Source organism: Rhamphochromis longiceps, linkage group LG18 (assembly GCF_057381845.1).
Source record: "Rhamphochromis longiceps isolate RC_006_pf linkage group LG18, R_longiceps_female_GT1.1, whole genome shotgun sequence".
In the NCBI taxonomy this organism is placed as follows: domain Eukaryota; kingdom Metazoa; phylum Chordata; class Actinopteri; order Cichliformes; family Cichlidae; genus Rhamphochromis; species Rhamphochromis longiceps.
In genome coordinates this window covers 26,028,436-26,044,810 of record NC_140574.1, presented here as the reverse complement: position 1 = coordinate 26,044,810, position 16,375 = coordinate 26,028,436, and the positions used below count along the sequence as shown (strand labels likewise).

Genomic DNA, 16,375 nt, shown 5'->3' with positions numbered 1-16,375 from the left:
TTTTTAAACACTAGTATCTGTACTTCTACTTAAATACAGAATCTCTGTACTTTTTCAACGTCTGGCTAGCTGCAATTCATTTACAGCAAATCCCACTAAGTGTGGGCCTGTCTACCCCAGTATTTCTCCTCCAGCTGTATTGGTGGATGAAACCTACATAGAGGATGCTTCCTAGGTGAATGAGAACCAACGGGGACTTTATCAGCAGCGGTCAGAGTACCCAGTGCCCACACTGTGAGCGATTGAAGAGCTGCTCCAAAGGTTTCTGTCTGACTGTGGTAACACAACATCAAATATGAGGCATCTGGAGTCAATCTGCATTGACCACTTTGTTAAACTTCCTTCAAGGCCGTCTTACATGAACACAAGTTAGAATATTTAACTTTGACCTTTGCCATTCAGTAAACTTCCCTTTCTTCCTTTTGAGCCATGGATTTAAGATTAGTATTATTATCCTACTGAAAGTCTGATTTTTCTCACATAACTATCCAGAGGGAAAAATCCAATGTTTTCTTATATGTTCATTGGCAAACAATTGTTTTGCTGTGCACAGGAGTAGAGTGGCTCCTCCACCTTTTTGGAGGGTTGGTGATTTGATTCTTCAGTCTGAAGTGTTCTTGAGCAAGACACTGAACATCTTATTTTCCTGCTATTCGACTTTGAACATGTGTGATAGTTAGTAAGCGCCTACAAGGCAGAGAATAGAGTGCTGGCTGAAGGAGTGGATGCAACTAGAAGGAAAAGGATTATTGAGTCCGTTTATTCCACCCTAGTGTTCGTTTTGGACAGCAAAGGCTGGAACACTTGGAACACTTCCCATCCCAGTTAAATTTGTCTCTTTGTGACTGGAAATGCATGCAATTTGGCACTGAGATGCAGATTTTCCAGCAGATCCTTGGATCAAATTGAAGTGTCTGGACTATTCTTTCCATCAAACTCTACTCGCAATTTATTTTCTTTTTTCCACAGTGAATGATTTTTATTTATTGATTTTATAAAAGTGACAATTAAATATGAACTGGTGATTCTAAATTGGCAAGATGTGAACATCTGAGCGTGTTGGCCCCTCTGTGGCCTTGTGACTGGCTGGTGACCTGTGCGGGGTGTACCCTGCCTCTCGCCCTGCGACAGTTGCGATAGGCTCCGGCCTGTCAGCGACCCTGAATCGGATGCGCAGAAGAAAATGGATGGATGCATGCAAAATGTTGTTTTTGAGTGTCAGCCCTTTCCGCTGGATACAAATATATTTTTCACACATTGTCGATGCTTCTGTGCAACTGGTGTTGTTTTGTTCTCAGCGTCTGTCTGCAGCTTTGAACCCGTTTCAGGAACTTAAAAGTAATGTTCAAATCATAGCAGAGCTTTTTCCATGAAATAAATAAATAAAGGAGTATCCCAAAAAAGCAGCTCAGAGAGTGAAGTTGTGCTCTTTCATTTCTTCTCGTTTTGAAACACCATGTATGCCATTTTCCAGCCCTGAAATTAGAAAGTTACAGATTCATTAGAATCAAAAGTAGTAACAGAAATGTTGCCTGAAGATGTTCCCTGGATCATCAACAGGGAGAAAAAGGGCGATGCGAGAATACAGTTGCATTTAAAAACACTCAAATCAACCAAGAGCATGACATTATGATACATTTATTTTCCTGCCTTTCTTTGAGAATGTACCATCCTAAAATCTCCTCATTAAAATGTAAAGGTGGTAAAGTGCTTTCATTCAGCCATTGTTTTCTATACAAATCCTATCATTGCATCTGCAGGGTCAGCTAACATCAAGTGGCTGATGCTGAGCCTCAGTTTTTGTACTAATGTGTGCAGTTACAGGTCAAGCTCTAGCATTGCTATGCTTGTCCTGAGCTAAGTATTACAGCATTGCACATATATAATATTTAACTGATTAATTTGATGACATCAGTTGAATTTGTTGGAGCAGAAGCAGCGAATAAGGTCAAAGCAGGACAACCTTTACATATGTCATGTGACACAAAATGATTTCAACATATTCGCTGTTAAAAATATTTGCTCTTTTATGGGATGTTTTATGTTTTCTTTGCCATTTGAAATTATAGCCAGAAATCCAATTTTCCCACCAGCACTTTAATGCAGAGCCCATGAAGATCCAGGAGATGGTGATCACACACAAACTAAAGGATCGCATTACAGTCATCAGTAATAATCTAACTCTAAATCATTATTCCTCCTTATTTTATAACATGTTTTCACTTTTTTGCCTTTCACCTGTGTTACTCCAGCCTGACCTTTGGCTTGGCTGTGTTTGGTATTTCAAAACAACAAAACCGTGACCTCTGATCACGGCAGTCCGGGAAATCATTTTGAAATGCGCACTCTAAACAAACTGTTGTGAGAGCTGTTCCAAACAAGGCTGAATCCTGGACGATATATAGAGCAACCCAGCCCACCACACACACACACATACAAACACAGACACGCTGGCATTACAGTTATAAAACCAAAAGTCAACATTAAATTAGAAATTAGAAGCTCAAACTAAAGGCGCACAGAGAGTCTGCAACTATAATTGTATTTTTGCAATGCTGGTCAGTACATTCCTCCTCGTACAGTTTTCCTGTGCGTCTGAAATCAATTTGAAGGAAGAAAAAATGTAACTCTACAGGTTTGACTTTTCCCTCCAGTTTACTGGATTTTAGATGCTTGCTCCATTCGGGCATGTGGGCAGAGTTACGGCATGATGCCAGAGGCATGGTTAGATTTTGGGGGAATTTCCTTAAATAATTATTAACCACCTCTGATTTTATCTCGTCTCTGTGCTCTCATGTTTGTTGCGTTACTCTGCAGTATTTGAGCTCCTGACAGGATGTGTGCGCGCTATCTTGGATTTGTGCTTCTGATTTGGTTTGCAGGAGTGACGCATGGTAAGAATATTAAATTCACTTCCTGCTATTTTCATACTTAAAAACACATTTTTAAAAAGTGCATTTTCCTCTAGTTGCTTACTTGTTCATCACTTTTTCAGCACAAAATGAAAATGTCTGCAGGGCTCCTGTGCTGAATGGGGGTTATTATGTCCCTGAAAAAGAGACTTACCTTAATAAAGCAGAGCTCACTTACGCTTGTGATTCTGGACGGAAACCGGTGGTGGAGGGTTGGTGGGCGACAAGCAGATGTGAAGATGGGAATTGGGTTCATAAACCACAGTGTATAGGTAAGTGTTCAGTAATATCTCAACAAATTTGTTTCAGTTAGACGCTATAAATCTGCAGGAGTGCGAACTTTATTCAATACCATCGGTTAGCTGTTCATTAAAAGAACAATGTGGAGTGATGCTGTTGTATGAAAGAAGTAATGCATTCAGTTTGAAGCCATAAAAAATTATCCTTATTTGTTATTTGTTTTATTAAATTGTACTCTAATATGTAGTATAATATTTAAAAGTACACAGTAATGTAATGCATACCAAACCCAGCAATTACTTGACAGCTTAGTGTGAGTCTGACGGGTGATATTACTTTCTTCTGTTTACAGAACAGGGTCCTAAATCAGAACAATCGAGGAGCGTGTCAGGATACATTTCACTGCGTGTTGTAGTCGTATAACTATGCATGTGACAAATAAAGAATCTTGAATCAATTAGAGGACAAGAATAATATGAAAACAAGTAAAATACAGTTTAAAGAAAGTCATCAAATGAGTTTGTTGTTTTTTATCTTCTTCAGATCAAAATGCCTGCCTCCCCCCAACAATATCTCATGGGAAATATGATAAAGCAGAAGACGGTTGGTACAAAGAATGGGACTCTATTTTGGTACAATGTGACGATGGATATGAACGCAAAGACAACAGTAGGCCCAGGTGTAGAAATGGAACCTGGAGCCCTTTGCCTGTCTGTGAGAGTAAGTCTGCCAGATCCCACACAAACAAATCACTTTCTCACCACCTTCGTCACCATCATGACAGGTTTTTTTGTTCCTCACAGGAAGGAGAGATTCATGCAGTGAGCCTCCAAAAATCTCTCATGCAGTCATAATTCATCAATACAAGGAAGTGTTTTCTGAAGGTTCAGAAGTGCAGTATGAATGTGAAGAAGGTTATACTCGAAAGGGCAACAATATCATCATTTGTGAACGTGGACAATGGACTGCAGGGCCAACATGCAGTAAGTGTGTAAAAAATACCCTTTAATTTTATTTTTTCTCACCTTTCTAAAACTTAAAACAATGTTACAAAAGTTTATAAGGAACCAGTTTCTGTATACGTTCATCAGAAGAGATTCATACACAGCATGTGTAGAAACTGAATTATTGGCTTTTGAAATTGCAGTTGCACTTTGGGACAGTTTTTTGTTTACTTTTTCCTGGTGCAGGTTGATCAAATGTTGCAAGATGACAAATGACCTGCAAGAATATTTATTTCTGCTTATGACAATAAAAATGAACCCTGCAATCCAAAACAAACAAACAAAACAAAAGCTGCATAATAAATACAACAAGGTCTCACTAAATTGAAAGTGGAAAAAATAAAAATCCATATAATTATCTAAATGCAGTCCAGGTCTGAGAGACATTAAACTTTACTTTGGCAACAGTCTGTCAGCATCATAACAGGGAAGATTTACCTTTTTTTGGGTCTTTTTTCTTCTTTACATGGGCTGCTTAGTTTTTATAGGATGACAACCACACCTTTTATCAGCAGTAACTGAAATTATGTAGGACTTTTGTCTTGTTTGAAAATTTGTATAAAATTTGAGAATAAATCTGATAGGATTGCCACTGTTACTTGAATTGTGCTCTGAATTCATTTGCAAGTCAGCAGGTAAACAACAGTTTATGTGACAGAGCACGTTAGCATTAAAGCTGCTTTTAAGCTGAATAGTCTCAATAATATCTTCGGTTCTGCAGACAAATCATCAGCAGATCAGGGACACTCTGCATCAGACACAGACGTCCAGCCTGAGGGGGGAGGTACATTTTTAATCTTTTGTCCGTGCACGTCATCTCTGTGTTTGTGTATACTTTAAATCTAAAGCATGTTTTTCATTTAGACAGAAGAGAAAGTGGAGCTGGCAGTGGTAAACAACCGGAGGGTAAGTGAAGCATATTAATTAGTGGATCCAGTCATCTCATCTCTCAGATTATTGCAGCATTTTTGTATACAGATACTTATTTTTGACTCTCATTTTTGATTTAGAAACAAGAATTGCAAGAAAACGGAAACTAGTAAATTTCAAATGCTTTGCAGATTATTTGGCTTCAATTTTCACCCCAACCCTTATCACAGATCTGAGGAAGCTCTAAATTATCATGTCATTACTCTCCATCTGTCTGTGAAGGTTCTCAGTCATCCAGGTCATCGTAGTCAAAGGAGCTTGCAAAGAAAAGCGTCTGGACTTCTTTAAGTTGCTTGAAGACGTTTCACCTCTCATCCGAGAAGCTTCTTCAGTTCTAAGGTCAAATGGTGGAGAGTCCCAGATATAAACCTAGTGGGAGTTTCCCCCCACAGAGGGACAAAAGGACCCCCTGATGATCCTCTAATCACATGAGCCAAGGTGTGAAACTGGGCGTGGGTCCCAATCAGCCAGAGTTTCGGGTGTGTTCATTGTGAAACCTGGCCCCACCTTATCATGCGAATTCCTGAGATCAGATGGCCCAGGATGTGAGTGGGCGTTAAGGCGTCTGGGAAGGGATCTCAAAACTGGATTATAGATGGCAGAGAGTTGGTGTCGTAAACCCCCGCCTCTGTTCAAAGATGGTCGCTCACAGTGGACATAGATGGCTTCTTTCACTCCTCTTTCAAACCATCTGTCCTCTCTGTCCAAAATGTGAACATTGGCATCCTTGAAAGAGTGTCCTTTATCCTTAAGATGCAGATGGACTGCTGAGTCTTGTCCTGTGGAGGTGGCTCTTCTGTGTTGTGCCATGCGCTTGTGAAGTGGCTGTTTGGTCTCTCCAATGTAGAGGTCTGAGCATTCCTCGCTGCACTGTACAGCATACACCACATTGTTAAGTCTGTGTTTTGGCATTTTGTCTTTCGGGTGAACCAGTTTCTGTCTGAGTGTGTTGCTGGGTCTGAAATGCACCGGGATGTCATGCTTGGAGAAAACTCTCCTGAGTTTCTCTGATACACCGGCTACATAGGGGATGACAATGTTGTTGCGTCTCTCCTTCTTATCCTCCCTCGCTGGTGTCTGGACTTCTTTTCTGTGCCTCTTTGCTGACTTTAAGAACGCCCATTTAGGATAGCCGCACGTTTTGAGTGCTTCCTTTACATGTGTGTGTGTTCCTTCTTTTTCCCTTCAGGCTTAGAGGGAACATGTTCTGCCCGGTGGTGTAGGGTCTTAATTACTCCAAGTTTGTGTTCCAGAGGGTGATGGGAGTCAAAGAGGAGGTACTGGTCCGTGAGTGTGGGCTTCCGGTAAACTTAAATGTTGAGGTTGCCGTTCTCTTCAATGTGCACAGCGCAGTCCAGGAAAGGCAAACAGTCGTCCTTTGTGTCTTCCCTGGTGAACCTGATGTTTTTATCCACGGCGTTAATGTGCGCAGTGAAGGATTCCACTTCTTGTGTCTTGATTTTGACCCAGGTGTCGTCCACATATCTGTACCAGTGGCTGGGTACTCTTCCTTTGAAAGAGCCAAGAGCCTTCCTTTCCACTTCCTGCAGGTAAAGGTTGGCTACAATAGGTGACACGGGGGAGCCCATGGCACAGCCATGTTTTTGTCTGTAAAAGCCTCGTTGTATTTGAAATATGTGGTGGTGAGGCAGCTGTTAGACCTCTCTAACAGTGTGCAGATCTGATCGGGTGTGAAGTTGGTCCTGTCCTCCAAGGAGCTGTCTTCTTGTAGTCGTTTTCTGATAGTCTCCAAAGCCTCCGTGGTGGGTATGCAAGTGAAGAGAGAGACTACATCAAAGGACACCATGGTTTCATCTGGGTCCAGGGTAAGTTTCTGGACTTTGTTGGTGAAGTCGGTGGAGTTCTTGCTGTGGTGTGGGGTGTTCCCCACGAGAGGTGCAAGGATGGTAGCAAGGTGTTTTGCAATGCTGTAAGTGGCTGAGTTTATGCTACTGACTATGGGTCTGAGTGGGACAGCTTCCTTGTGGATCTTAGGAAGTCCGTAAATGCAGGGTATGGCATCCCCTGGGTAAAGGCGGTGATATGTAAGGCGGTCAATGATTCTTGAAGGCAAGCTATAACTTTCTTTTTGTAGCTGCTTGTGGGGTCTCGCTTTAAGGCTTCGTAGGTATTGTTGTCACTGAGGAGAGTAGTGATCTTTGTATGGTAATCTGTAGTGTTTAGGACCACGGTGCATCTTCCCTTATCAGCTGTTAAAACAGTGATGTTGTGGTCTTTGCTCACGCCCTTCTTTTCCTGTATTGTGAGGTTGGACGGAGGGACTTTGGCACTGGAGAGGGTGGCGGAGACTTTCATCCTGATTTGCTCTGCTTCTGTCTGTGATAATTTATTAATCCGTATGGCGGTTTCTGTGGCTGTGATGAGGTCCACTATGGGCAACTGTTGCGGGGAAATGGAAAAATTGAGTCCTTTGGCTAATACTCTCTTTTCAGGTTCAGTGAGATTCCAGTCTGAAAAGTTCTTTACCCATTTCTCCTGACTGTCTTCAGGTGTGTTTTCTTCCCTGAGTTGTGTAGGTTCAGAATCAGGGATGTGTGTTTTTGAAAGCAAGGTGTGAAATTTCCTGCAGTTGAAGGCTGTTTCTCCCAAAATGTACGGCAATATGTCTGTGAAGGTTCTCAGTCATCCAGGTCATCGTAGTCAAAGAGTGTCCTTTTGTCCCTCTTTGGGGGGAAACTCCCACTGGGTTTAAATCTGGGACTCTTCGCCATTTGACCTTAGAACTGAAGAAGCTTCTTGGATGAGAGGAGGTGAAACGTCTTCAAGCAACTTAAATAATTCCAGACGCTTTTCTTTGCAAGCTCCTTAGACTCTTCTTATGTTTCTTTTTACTTGTTGTTGTTTTTGCAGGAGCGGTCTGTTTGGTGGATCCTGCTAGATATGCTGGTTATGGTTTTGCAGCAGCTCAACCTGCTTACATGCGGGAAGGAGAAGAAAAACATTTTTCTTGTACTGGAAGAGACAGACATATTTATGTTCGGTGTGCTAACAGAAGAATATATTTGGGCAGATGTAAGTATTTATCTCTTTACATTTTAACTCTTTCAGTTTCTATTTTCCTTTAGCAGCAAACATGTATGAAAATTTCTTCTCTGGGACCTGATACACAAACGAGAGGAATAGTGAAAGAAAAATAAAAAAATAAACATTTCCCACACAGGAACACACTGAAAGAGCATTGCTGATTTGTTAAAAGCTGCAGCTGATGTTTGTGTATAGGAATGACACATTCACTTCATGTTGTATTATGTAGAGTTGTCCCCAGCTTCCAACAGCCAAACTCATCTACCTGCCTTCGTCCCAGCACATCACACAAAGCAGGAGATTCACTCTTTATCACAGGAACAAAGTGATTTAGTGTGCAGCATCCACACTTGTTCCAGTTGCCCCCAAATCACCACAAAACAGTTTGTTATGGTTACAAAACACACAATGAAGTAACTTCAACAAATGTTAATATGGAATAAAAGTAAAACATGAGGAATAAAAGCAGTCTGGCTCTTTAAGAACAGAGAGGATTTTCCTCTGTAGGTTTATCTTTGAATGCAGTGAATCAGTCCTCACTGATAAAGTTTATGGATATGAGCTTCTAACTGACAAACTATCTGCTTCTTGTTTAGGCTGTGATGGATATGGATTTCAATATCTTGTAAGTGTTATTCTTTGATATATTTTCAAACAAATATAGTTTCTTTGAAATAAATGTGCTTGATGTTGTTTACTCAGCTGTTGTTTGTTTGTGTTTTAATCAGCCTGATTGCAGCAGAATGACCCTACTGACAACACAACCTTTCTGAAACACTTCAACCAGAACCTGCAGAGCAACAATGAAACATGTTTCTTTTCTTTGTCGAGTTTTGGGGCTGATTGTTCTTTAAACACCAAACTGTCCATAAATGATTTGAACTTTTCATGCACTCAGTACATGATGTGTACACTGAATCCATAAAGTGTCGATGGCTGGCTGAGGTCTGAATAAAATGTTTCATCATCAGAGACGTCTTTGTATTGCTTTGTCTGCTAACTGTGTAGAACAGTTCTTTTATTATACACATCAAAAATGTTGTTCAATAAATAACAATAACGGAAACATTATAGTAAGCACACAAGCACAAGTTTATTGATTTGTTTTACTTCATGATGGTGTTGGCTTTGGTTAGTGACCGAGAGAATGAGATTGTGGATACAAGCTGCAGAAAACAGCTTGGTCTGAAGGTTGGCTGAACTCATTTTTACAGATGAGGTGATGATGAGTTGATGCACCACAGTATCACAGAGAAACGTGTCATACACACACTGATCCACTGTTACACAGTTAACAGTTGTCACAGGTTGACATTTTCAAACAGTCTGTGACGGCACAAAAACCCTCATTTGGTGTCCTGGTCCAAGAAACACACAAAAAACAGGGGCAGAAGATTTAAAGAACTGACCATCAGACACAGAGAAAGTTCTTATATCCAACCCAGCATTTGAGCCAAGCCCAAAGATTCTTGTGCTTCACAATATCAAAAGCAGAAAGCAGCTATTGTCCAAAAGAATGAGGGCTGTGATATCTCCTGAATCTAATGTGAGTCACAAATAATTGATCACCCTCAACAAATCTTTTTCAGGAAAAGCTCTGAAGTCTGACTGAAATAGTTGCTGTATCTCATTTGAGAAGAATTCATAACAAAACCACTTTTCCCAACACTTTTGACATTAATTTACAATTTGTAATTTATGTTAACAGGACAATGATTTCTTAGACTCAGCATAAAGGTTACATTTTATTAGAGTAAACCCTGGATTACTGTATTGTTAAAAAAAAGCAGGAACAGTGGTTTGACAAAGTATTTTTGGTTTTTTGTAATATTCAACAAACAAACCTGAATAAATACAAAATCCAGTTTGTAAATGACGATTTCATTTATTAAGGGATATAAAGCTATTCAAATCAATCTGCCCCTGTGTGAAAGAGTAATTGCTCCTCTTGTTAAACCATGAAACAGTAATTAACCACATTTTAACCACAAAAGGTGAATTCAGTTTCAAGAAGCCACAGCCTGCTTACCTGATTACTACCAGGTCGAGAAATCACTGAAATAGAACCTGGCTGACAAGAAACATGTCATGTCCTGATCTGATGAAACAGCTGAGAAACAGATGTCAGTGAATTTGTTTCTCAGCTGTTTCTTCTAGAAAAGGTTTGTCTAGAAATTGAGAAACGGGTGAACCTTCACAGGAAAGATTTACTCCAATTTGGTGGTTATTGGTGTCTGGGGCTGGGCGCTCAGGTATGTACCGGCCTGCCGCTCGTAACTTGGCCAGGCCTCTTCTGGGCTGTGGGGGCCCTCAGGCCTCTGGGCCTGTGCCTCAGTTCACTCTGGCAGAGCCTGCGGGCACGCCACTGCAGCCCCCTCTGACTTCTACTCCGTGGCTGCTGGGTGACCCCTCGTCTGGGGCTCTCCTCAGCTCTTCGCAGGAGGGTGGCACGGATGCCCCTCCAGTGGTCCTCCTTGGGCTCTCGCGCTCTGGGACCTCTGGATATCTGGGACCTGGATCTCCTCCATACCTGCTTCAAGCCCTGGGGGATGGGTCTATGGCTCCCCACACCCTCTAGCAGATCATTACATGGAGAAACCTTTTGAATAGAAGTGTGCTGATCCACACAGGTGTTCACAGACACAAACTACACCTTTCTTGGCTGCTACCTCAAAGCACATTGTGCGCTGTCAGTCCTGTGTGCTGCACTACTCTTATTTACTGTTAGCTAGATTAATGCAATAGTGCTGTGTTTATTATGTTGTTCTCTTTTTTCTATCTTTTTGTCTCAACAGGTGATCCGGGAGATTTTTTTTTCTTTTTAAGTGTCCTTTCTCACTGTCCCCGTTCCCCTCTGTTTTTCTGTTCCTTGCAGGAAGTCACACGAGAACCCAGAACAACATCTTAAGAACTTCAGGTCTCACTTCTCAGTTGAGTTCAGATTCATGATTCAACAATTAGGAACAACAGCAACTCAAACACAAAGTGGTAGACCACGTAAAAACACAGAAAGGGCCGGCAAATGCTGAGGCACACAGTCAGCAGAGGTCACCAATTTTCTGTAGAGTTTATTGTTACAGACCTCCAACCTTCATGACGGCTTTAGATCAGCTCAAGAACAGCACGTAGAGGTTTCATGGAACAGGCTTCTTATTCGAACAGGACTGCGCACCAGTGCAGAAAGCAAGGTCCATAAAGACATAGATGAGCAACTTTGACCTTCACAGTCATGACCTCAATCTGACAGAACACCTTTGGGATGTATTAGAGCAGAGAATATGAGTCCAGTCTTACACCTCCATTCACCACAATGCTAGCCTAGCAATTTAATGATGCTCGCTTAAAATAAAATGGTGGAGTAATGTGACTTTATTTACCTCACCAAGGTTCAACTGCATCACTTTGACTTCTTGCATTAATCCTCACATTAGAGTCATGTACACAGTGAATATATCACCCACATTATCGTTGCTTCTTACTACACAGATATGTTTCTTACAGTCATTTCAAGTAGTGTGTAAACTTTGATGGAAACCATAAAAATGTTAGCAATGTTAGATATACTTTTAGAAGCAGCTGAATAAATTGCACAATCAGGTCAAACATACAGCCTCTGATCCATCGAGTCCGGGAAGTGACTTTGAAATTTGGACAGTAAATAGTTTCATTGATTTGATGTTTCAAAGTAAATGATTCTTGTTGGCTTCAGGGAAAATGCTCAGAACTGCTCCAAACATACGAACCAATGTGTAATGAATAAAATCAATGAAAAATAGATGTTGCTGAGATTTTTCCCATATTTCTTTTATTCATGTTTAAAAAGAACCTCAATAAAAAAATGTGACCACATATTTGAGTAAACAGTATTTTTTTCCACGTTCTTTCTCAAAAGTTGTTTTGGATGTGTACGAACTTTTTTCCATCCCACAAAATGGGAAGGGCCAAGATGATTGCACAAACTTTCGGGTGACAGTTGTGATAAGTAGCTGGTTCTCATGTGGATTACCTTTAACTGCTGGTGCTGCTTTGTTGTTGGACGATTTAAAAATGTGCATCAAATATTTTGCATTTGCTCTTCTTTGGTTTCCTGGAGTGCTGCACGGTGAGAACAACAAGTAACTTCACAGACAAACATTTACACTGGTTGATAATGTTTTGCACTTACTTCAGTGTTGTGTTTCAGCACAGAGCACCACACAGGCCTGTGATGCTCCCACACTGGACGGTGGCTTCTTTGCCCCAAAGCAAGAGACTTACTCTCAGGGCACCAAGCTGAGCTACACCTGCAACGAAGGACGTACGCTAGCAATGAAGGGTTGGTGGGCAACCAGCACATGTCACAATGGAAAATGGTCTCATCAGCTACAGTGTATAGGTAAGTCCTGCCAATAGCTCTTCTTTCTTTGCCTGTTTTTCTTGGTTGAAATATTTTTGCACAGATTTCATGAGACAGTAAGGTAGAATGAACTCCTTTTTACTTTATGTGACTTTTAATTTAATGCCAACATCAGTTTAAAATTTTAATGTGTCAGATTTTTTTTTTTTATGTGTTTCACTAATGTAAAGAAATCTGGTCGCCTTCTTTCCAAGCTCCTTAAACTGCCATAACCTGGATGACTGAGAACCTACACAGACACGATGAGCCTGTTTTTACTGTCAGTGTGATAGAGTGTCCTCACTGAACAGGAGATAATAAAGATATAACTGTCAGAATTATGACTGTTTCTATGACTGTCACAAAGACTACATTTTATGTTAACTTTTAAAAGAATATAATATTGATTACATGTCAGAATCAAAAGAAAATTCCAACATTGCTGATTTTTCAGAATCTGATTGAAACCTATGTGAAATTTTAAAGATAATTCACCTTGTTTAAAAAATAATAAGGTGTGGCAAACATTCTTCAGAAATTGTGGCCATATAGTATCACCTAACACAACTGCTGCAGATTTGCAGATTTAACATTGAGCACATTAACCTGCTGGAAGCAGTCAGTAGAAAGTGGTCGGCTGTGGTCCCCAACAATAGTAGGCTTTGGTGTTTAAATGATGGGACCCAAAGTAGGCTGAGAAAACATCAGTAGACCCTACCAGCCTGAATCATGGATCCATCCTGCCTTAGATGGAAAATTAGTGATGGATGGATGGCTTCAGAACAACAATCAGATGATGAGCAGCGAGCAAGACTTGGGAAGGAAGAATTCATTATTTTACTGGAATGGTGGGGGGGAGAAGAAAGGACGACATAAAGAGACAAGGACAATGAGAGAAAAAACAAAAGATTTAGTACTTACAGCAGGAACAGGGAGCGAAAAGTGGTGACAAAAGAATAAAAGTTCACATCACATGAAATTCTCCAGCAGCCTAAATCTAGTATGTGAGGAGAGGAGTTTCAAATTTAATTCTGCATTTTAAAGGAGCCAATAAAGTGAAGATGATACAGGAGAAGTATGATGGTTCTTTCTAGTCCCTGAAAGTACTCTTGCTGCAGTATTTTGGATTAACTGTAAAGTATCTGTAAGTATCCGGTTGGACACCACAGTCTGCACACTATGATGAAAACTATTGGTCAACCAAATTAATACTGGTCAACACAGAACAAATTCGAGACCAATGCTGTTAATAAAGGCATTTTATGTAGTTTTTGTTTTCAGGTCCTCACAGTTTTTTGATCCATGACTCAACACGCAAAAGTTTTTATGATTAGTGTTTAAGGACTGTAGGTTTTGTGGGTTTGATCCTGTGAATAAGCTACAAACAAATGGCCCTGCTCTGGGATTAATAAAGTCTAAATCTAATTTTACAGAAAGCATGAATGCGTGCAGCGTGCCTCCTAAAATCCCCCATGCAGTCATCGTTCATCAGGACTACCAGGAAGTGTTTGCTGCAGGTTCAGAAGTGCAGTATGAGTGTGAGGATGGATACACTGCAGATGGAGCACACAACAAAAAATCTGTTTGTACACAAGGAAGCTGGACACAAGGCCCGACCTGCAGTAAGCTGACTGTTTACTGAGATCTGCATTTATGTATTTACTTTTTATGAATTGGCAATAATCCACAGTAAGTTTAAAAACAACTGATTACATGACACTTGTATCAGTGCACAAATGAATGAGAATGTTTAGTGAATGATCAGGTGGTCAGAAATATAATAAATAAAAAATAATAAGTAGTCTGCAATCAATCGAAGTTTACAGTCTACAAATGATGCACGTTTAAACAGGAAGTGGACTGTCAGTGTCTGTTTACAGTCTTTTCTGCTGTTCATAGTGAAATTTAATAAAATACAAAAATAAAAAAAAACAGATATTTAATACATATTACAGTGACTTTATCCTTTTATTTCTGGGTGTTTTTGAGCAGTAATAGTTCTTGGATGCATATGTAGTGTGTGTAGAACCTTGTTAACATAAAAATGACTGACAAACTTTATAAAATAATAATAGAGAAAATGTTCAAATTGGCCTAATCTCAAAGCAAAATAACTGTTTTGTATCTTTCAGGATCTTCAAATGAGGGAGACACACGTCTTCGTTATACAACAAGTAAATAAGTACATTATTTTCTCCTTGAATTTATTCATGCTGACCAATCAGAATGTTAAGTGCATTACCTCAGCGACAGTTTGGTATGTTTTCAGAAATATTCCTGCGTTTTCATTTCAGTTCAAAATTGCGGAAACGTCCCTGTTATTGAAAATGCTGTTGCTCAGCAAACTTCACGATACTATTTGATATACCAATGCCAACGTTTGTACAGATTAGTGGGTCCAGAAAGAGTGAAGTGTATCAGCAGTGGCATGTGGTCAGACTTACCTGAGTGCAGAGGTATAAACACATCAATGATAATCATTTTTAAGGATCTCTTAAAGCGTTGGGGAGAAATTTTAATTTAATGGTTGTTTCTTGTGTCCAGCTAACTTCTGTGCTGTCAACACCAATGACAATCCTGAATACAAATCTGTGGGAACTGTGCACATAGAAAATGGTGAGGAAGAGAGAGTGGAGTGTGTGAAACCACACAGCTGGTCGTCTGAATATTATTCTAAGATTCGATGCATCAATGGAAGAGTGGAGGCAACTGAATGTAAGTATTACTGTAAACTCTCTATGTTTGAACGTGTCAGTCAGAAAAGAGTTTTCAGTGCTGTGTTGCCTACATGTTAACAAGTTTTTATTACCTATAAGAAAGATTTTTTTTTTAACAAATAATAAAACTGAACATGAATCATTTTAATAACAACTACTTTTAAAAGATCTGAGCACTTAATGTCAAATCCAACCAAGCTTTTACAACTTTAAACTCCTTTAAACACACACAGAAAAAACTACAGCAACTCTGCTGATTCACTGATTCCTTGTAGCACGTGCTGCAGCCCTGACAGCTTCCCTTTCCCTGCACTAATGCCTGTGATGATTTAAACCTGAAGTTATCCTTGCCTTTTCCACTTGGCAATTTCTAGTGGAATCACAATAGATCTTATAGACCTGATGAATATGTATTTCTTTAAAACATGCAAAAAAGCTTTAAACAGAGTTTACTGTGTGATCACCTTTAATGAGGCTGATAAATATGTTGTTTACTTTGTGCCTCGTGTAAACACAGGTGACTATTTAGTAAACAACCATATCCACTTATATAGAAACTTCTGCCTCATGCAGTGATTTAAACAGTATCCCAGTAAAGTCGATTAAACAAATTATCAAACCTGATAAAAAACTGTCAGCAGCTTGTAGACATGTAGAAAACTGAACACACCTCATCTGCAAATGTTAAGTAACTGAAGTGTTCACACTGAGCTTCTGCATCACTGTTTACAGGTTGTGACAGGGTGGAGCATGCAGTGGTGAGTGTTCCTCTTTAAAAGAAATGCTGTTATTGCTCTGATCTGTCATTTAAAGAATAAGAATTGCATCTTGATTTTTTTTTACACTCGTAAATTATTCATAAAACATATTTTCTTCTAACCAGAGGTGCAAAGCACAGCTGTAGCTGAGGATTTGATCACCACCTTGGAGCTTTTAAAGGAGACACCTGACATATGATCACATCACACCCTGTATCAGCTTTTCATTTTCATCTTTGAAGGTGTCAGAGAAAATGATTTGTGTGTGTGTGTGTGTGTGTGTGTGTTTGTGTGTGTGTGTGTGTGTGTGTGTGTGTGTGTGTGTGTGTGTGTGTGTGTGTGTGTGTGTGTGTGTGTGTCACATATATACAAAAACACCAGTGAAAAGAATAAA

General features: G+C 40.0%; 2 protein-coding genes across 2 annotated transcripts; both read left to right on the top strand.

Moving 5' to 3' along the window:
• The first annotated feature begins 2,799 nt into the window (after positions 1–2,799).
• On the top strand, positions 2,800–8,605 carry LOC146648458 (complement factor H-related protein 2-like). Its single transcript, XM_085390208.1, has 7 exons — positions 2,800–2,894; positions 2,996–3,184; positions 3,696–3,872; positions 3,956–4,135; positions 4,878–4,940; positions 5,021–5,062; positions 7,958–8,605. Exons 1-7 carry the CDS (start codon positions 2,837–2,839, stop codon positions 8,170–8,172), a joined length of 924 nt encoding a protein of 307 aa, XP_085246334.1. The 5' UTR covers positions 2,800–2,836; the 3' UTR covers positions 8,173–8,605.
• A 3,511-nt stretch (positions 8,606–12,116) lies between these two features.
• On the top strand, positions 12,117–16,375 carry LOC146648457 (complement factor H-like). The gene is made up of 8 exons (XM_085390211.1): positions 12,117–12,233; positions 12,315–12,506; positions 13,940–14,128; positions 14,639–14,680; positions 14,801–14,962; positions 15,051–15,221; positions 15,956–15,981; positions 16,107–16,375. The coding sequence occupies exons 1-8, from the start codon at positions 12,179–12,181 to the stop codon at positions 16,125–16,127; spliced, it is 858 nt and encodes a 285-aa protein (XP_085246337.1). The 5' UTR covers positions 12,117–12,178; the 3' UTR covers positions 16,128–16,375.

Bases quoted from the DNA above. Each gene is read 5' to 3' on its own strand.
- LOC146648458 (XM_085390208.1), top strand. From the start codon at position 2,837: ATGTGTGCGCGCTATCTTGGATTTGTGCTTCTGATTTGGTTTGCAGGA. The intron at 2,895-2,995 runs GTAAGAATATTA...TCACTTTTTCAG, and splicing joins GTTTGCAGGAGTGACGCATG to CACAAAATGAAAATGTCTGC. The intron at 3,873-3,955 runs GTAAGTCTGCCA...TGTTCCTCACAG, and splicing joins CCCTTTGCCTGTCTGTGAGA to GAAGGAGAGATTCATGCAGT.
- LOC146648457 (XM_085390211.1), top strand. From the start codon at position 12,179: ATGTGCATCAAATATTTTGCATTTGCTCTTCTTTGGTTTCCTGGAGTG. The intron at 14,681-14,800 runs GTAAATAAGTAC...TTTTCATTTCAG, and splicing joins ACGTCTTCGTTATACAACAA to TTCAAAATTGCGGAAACGTC. The intron at 14,963-15,050 runs GTATAAACACAT...TCTTGTGTCCAG, and splicing joins AGACTTACCTGAGTGCAGAG to CTAACTTCTGTGCTGTCAAC.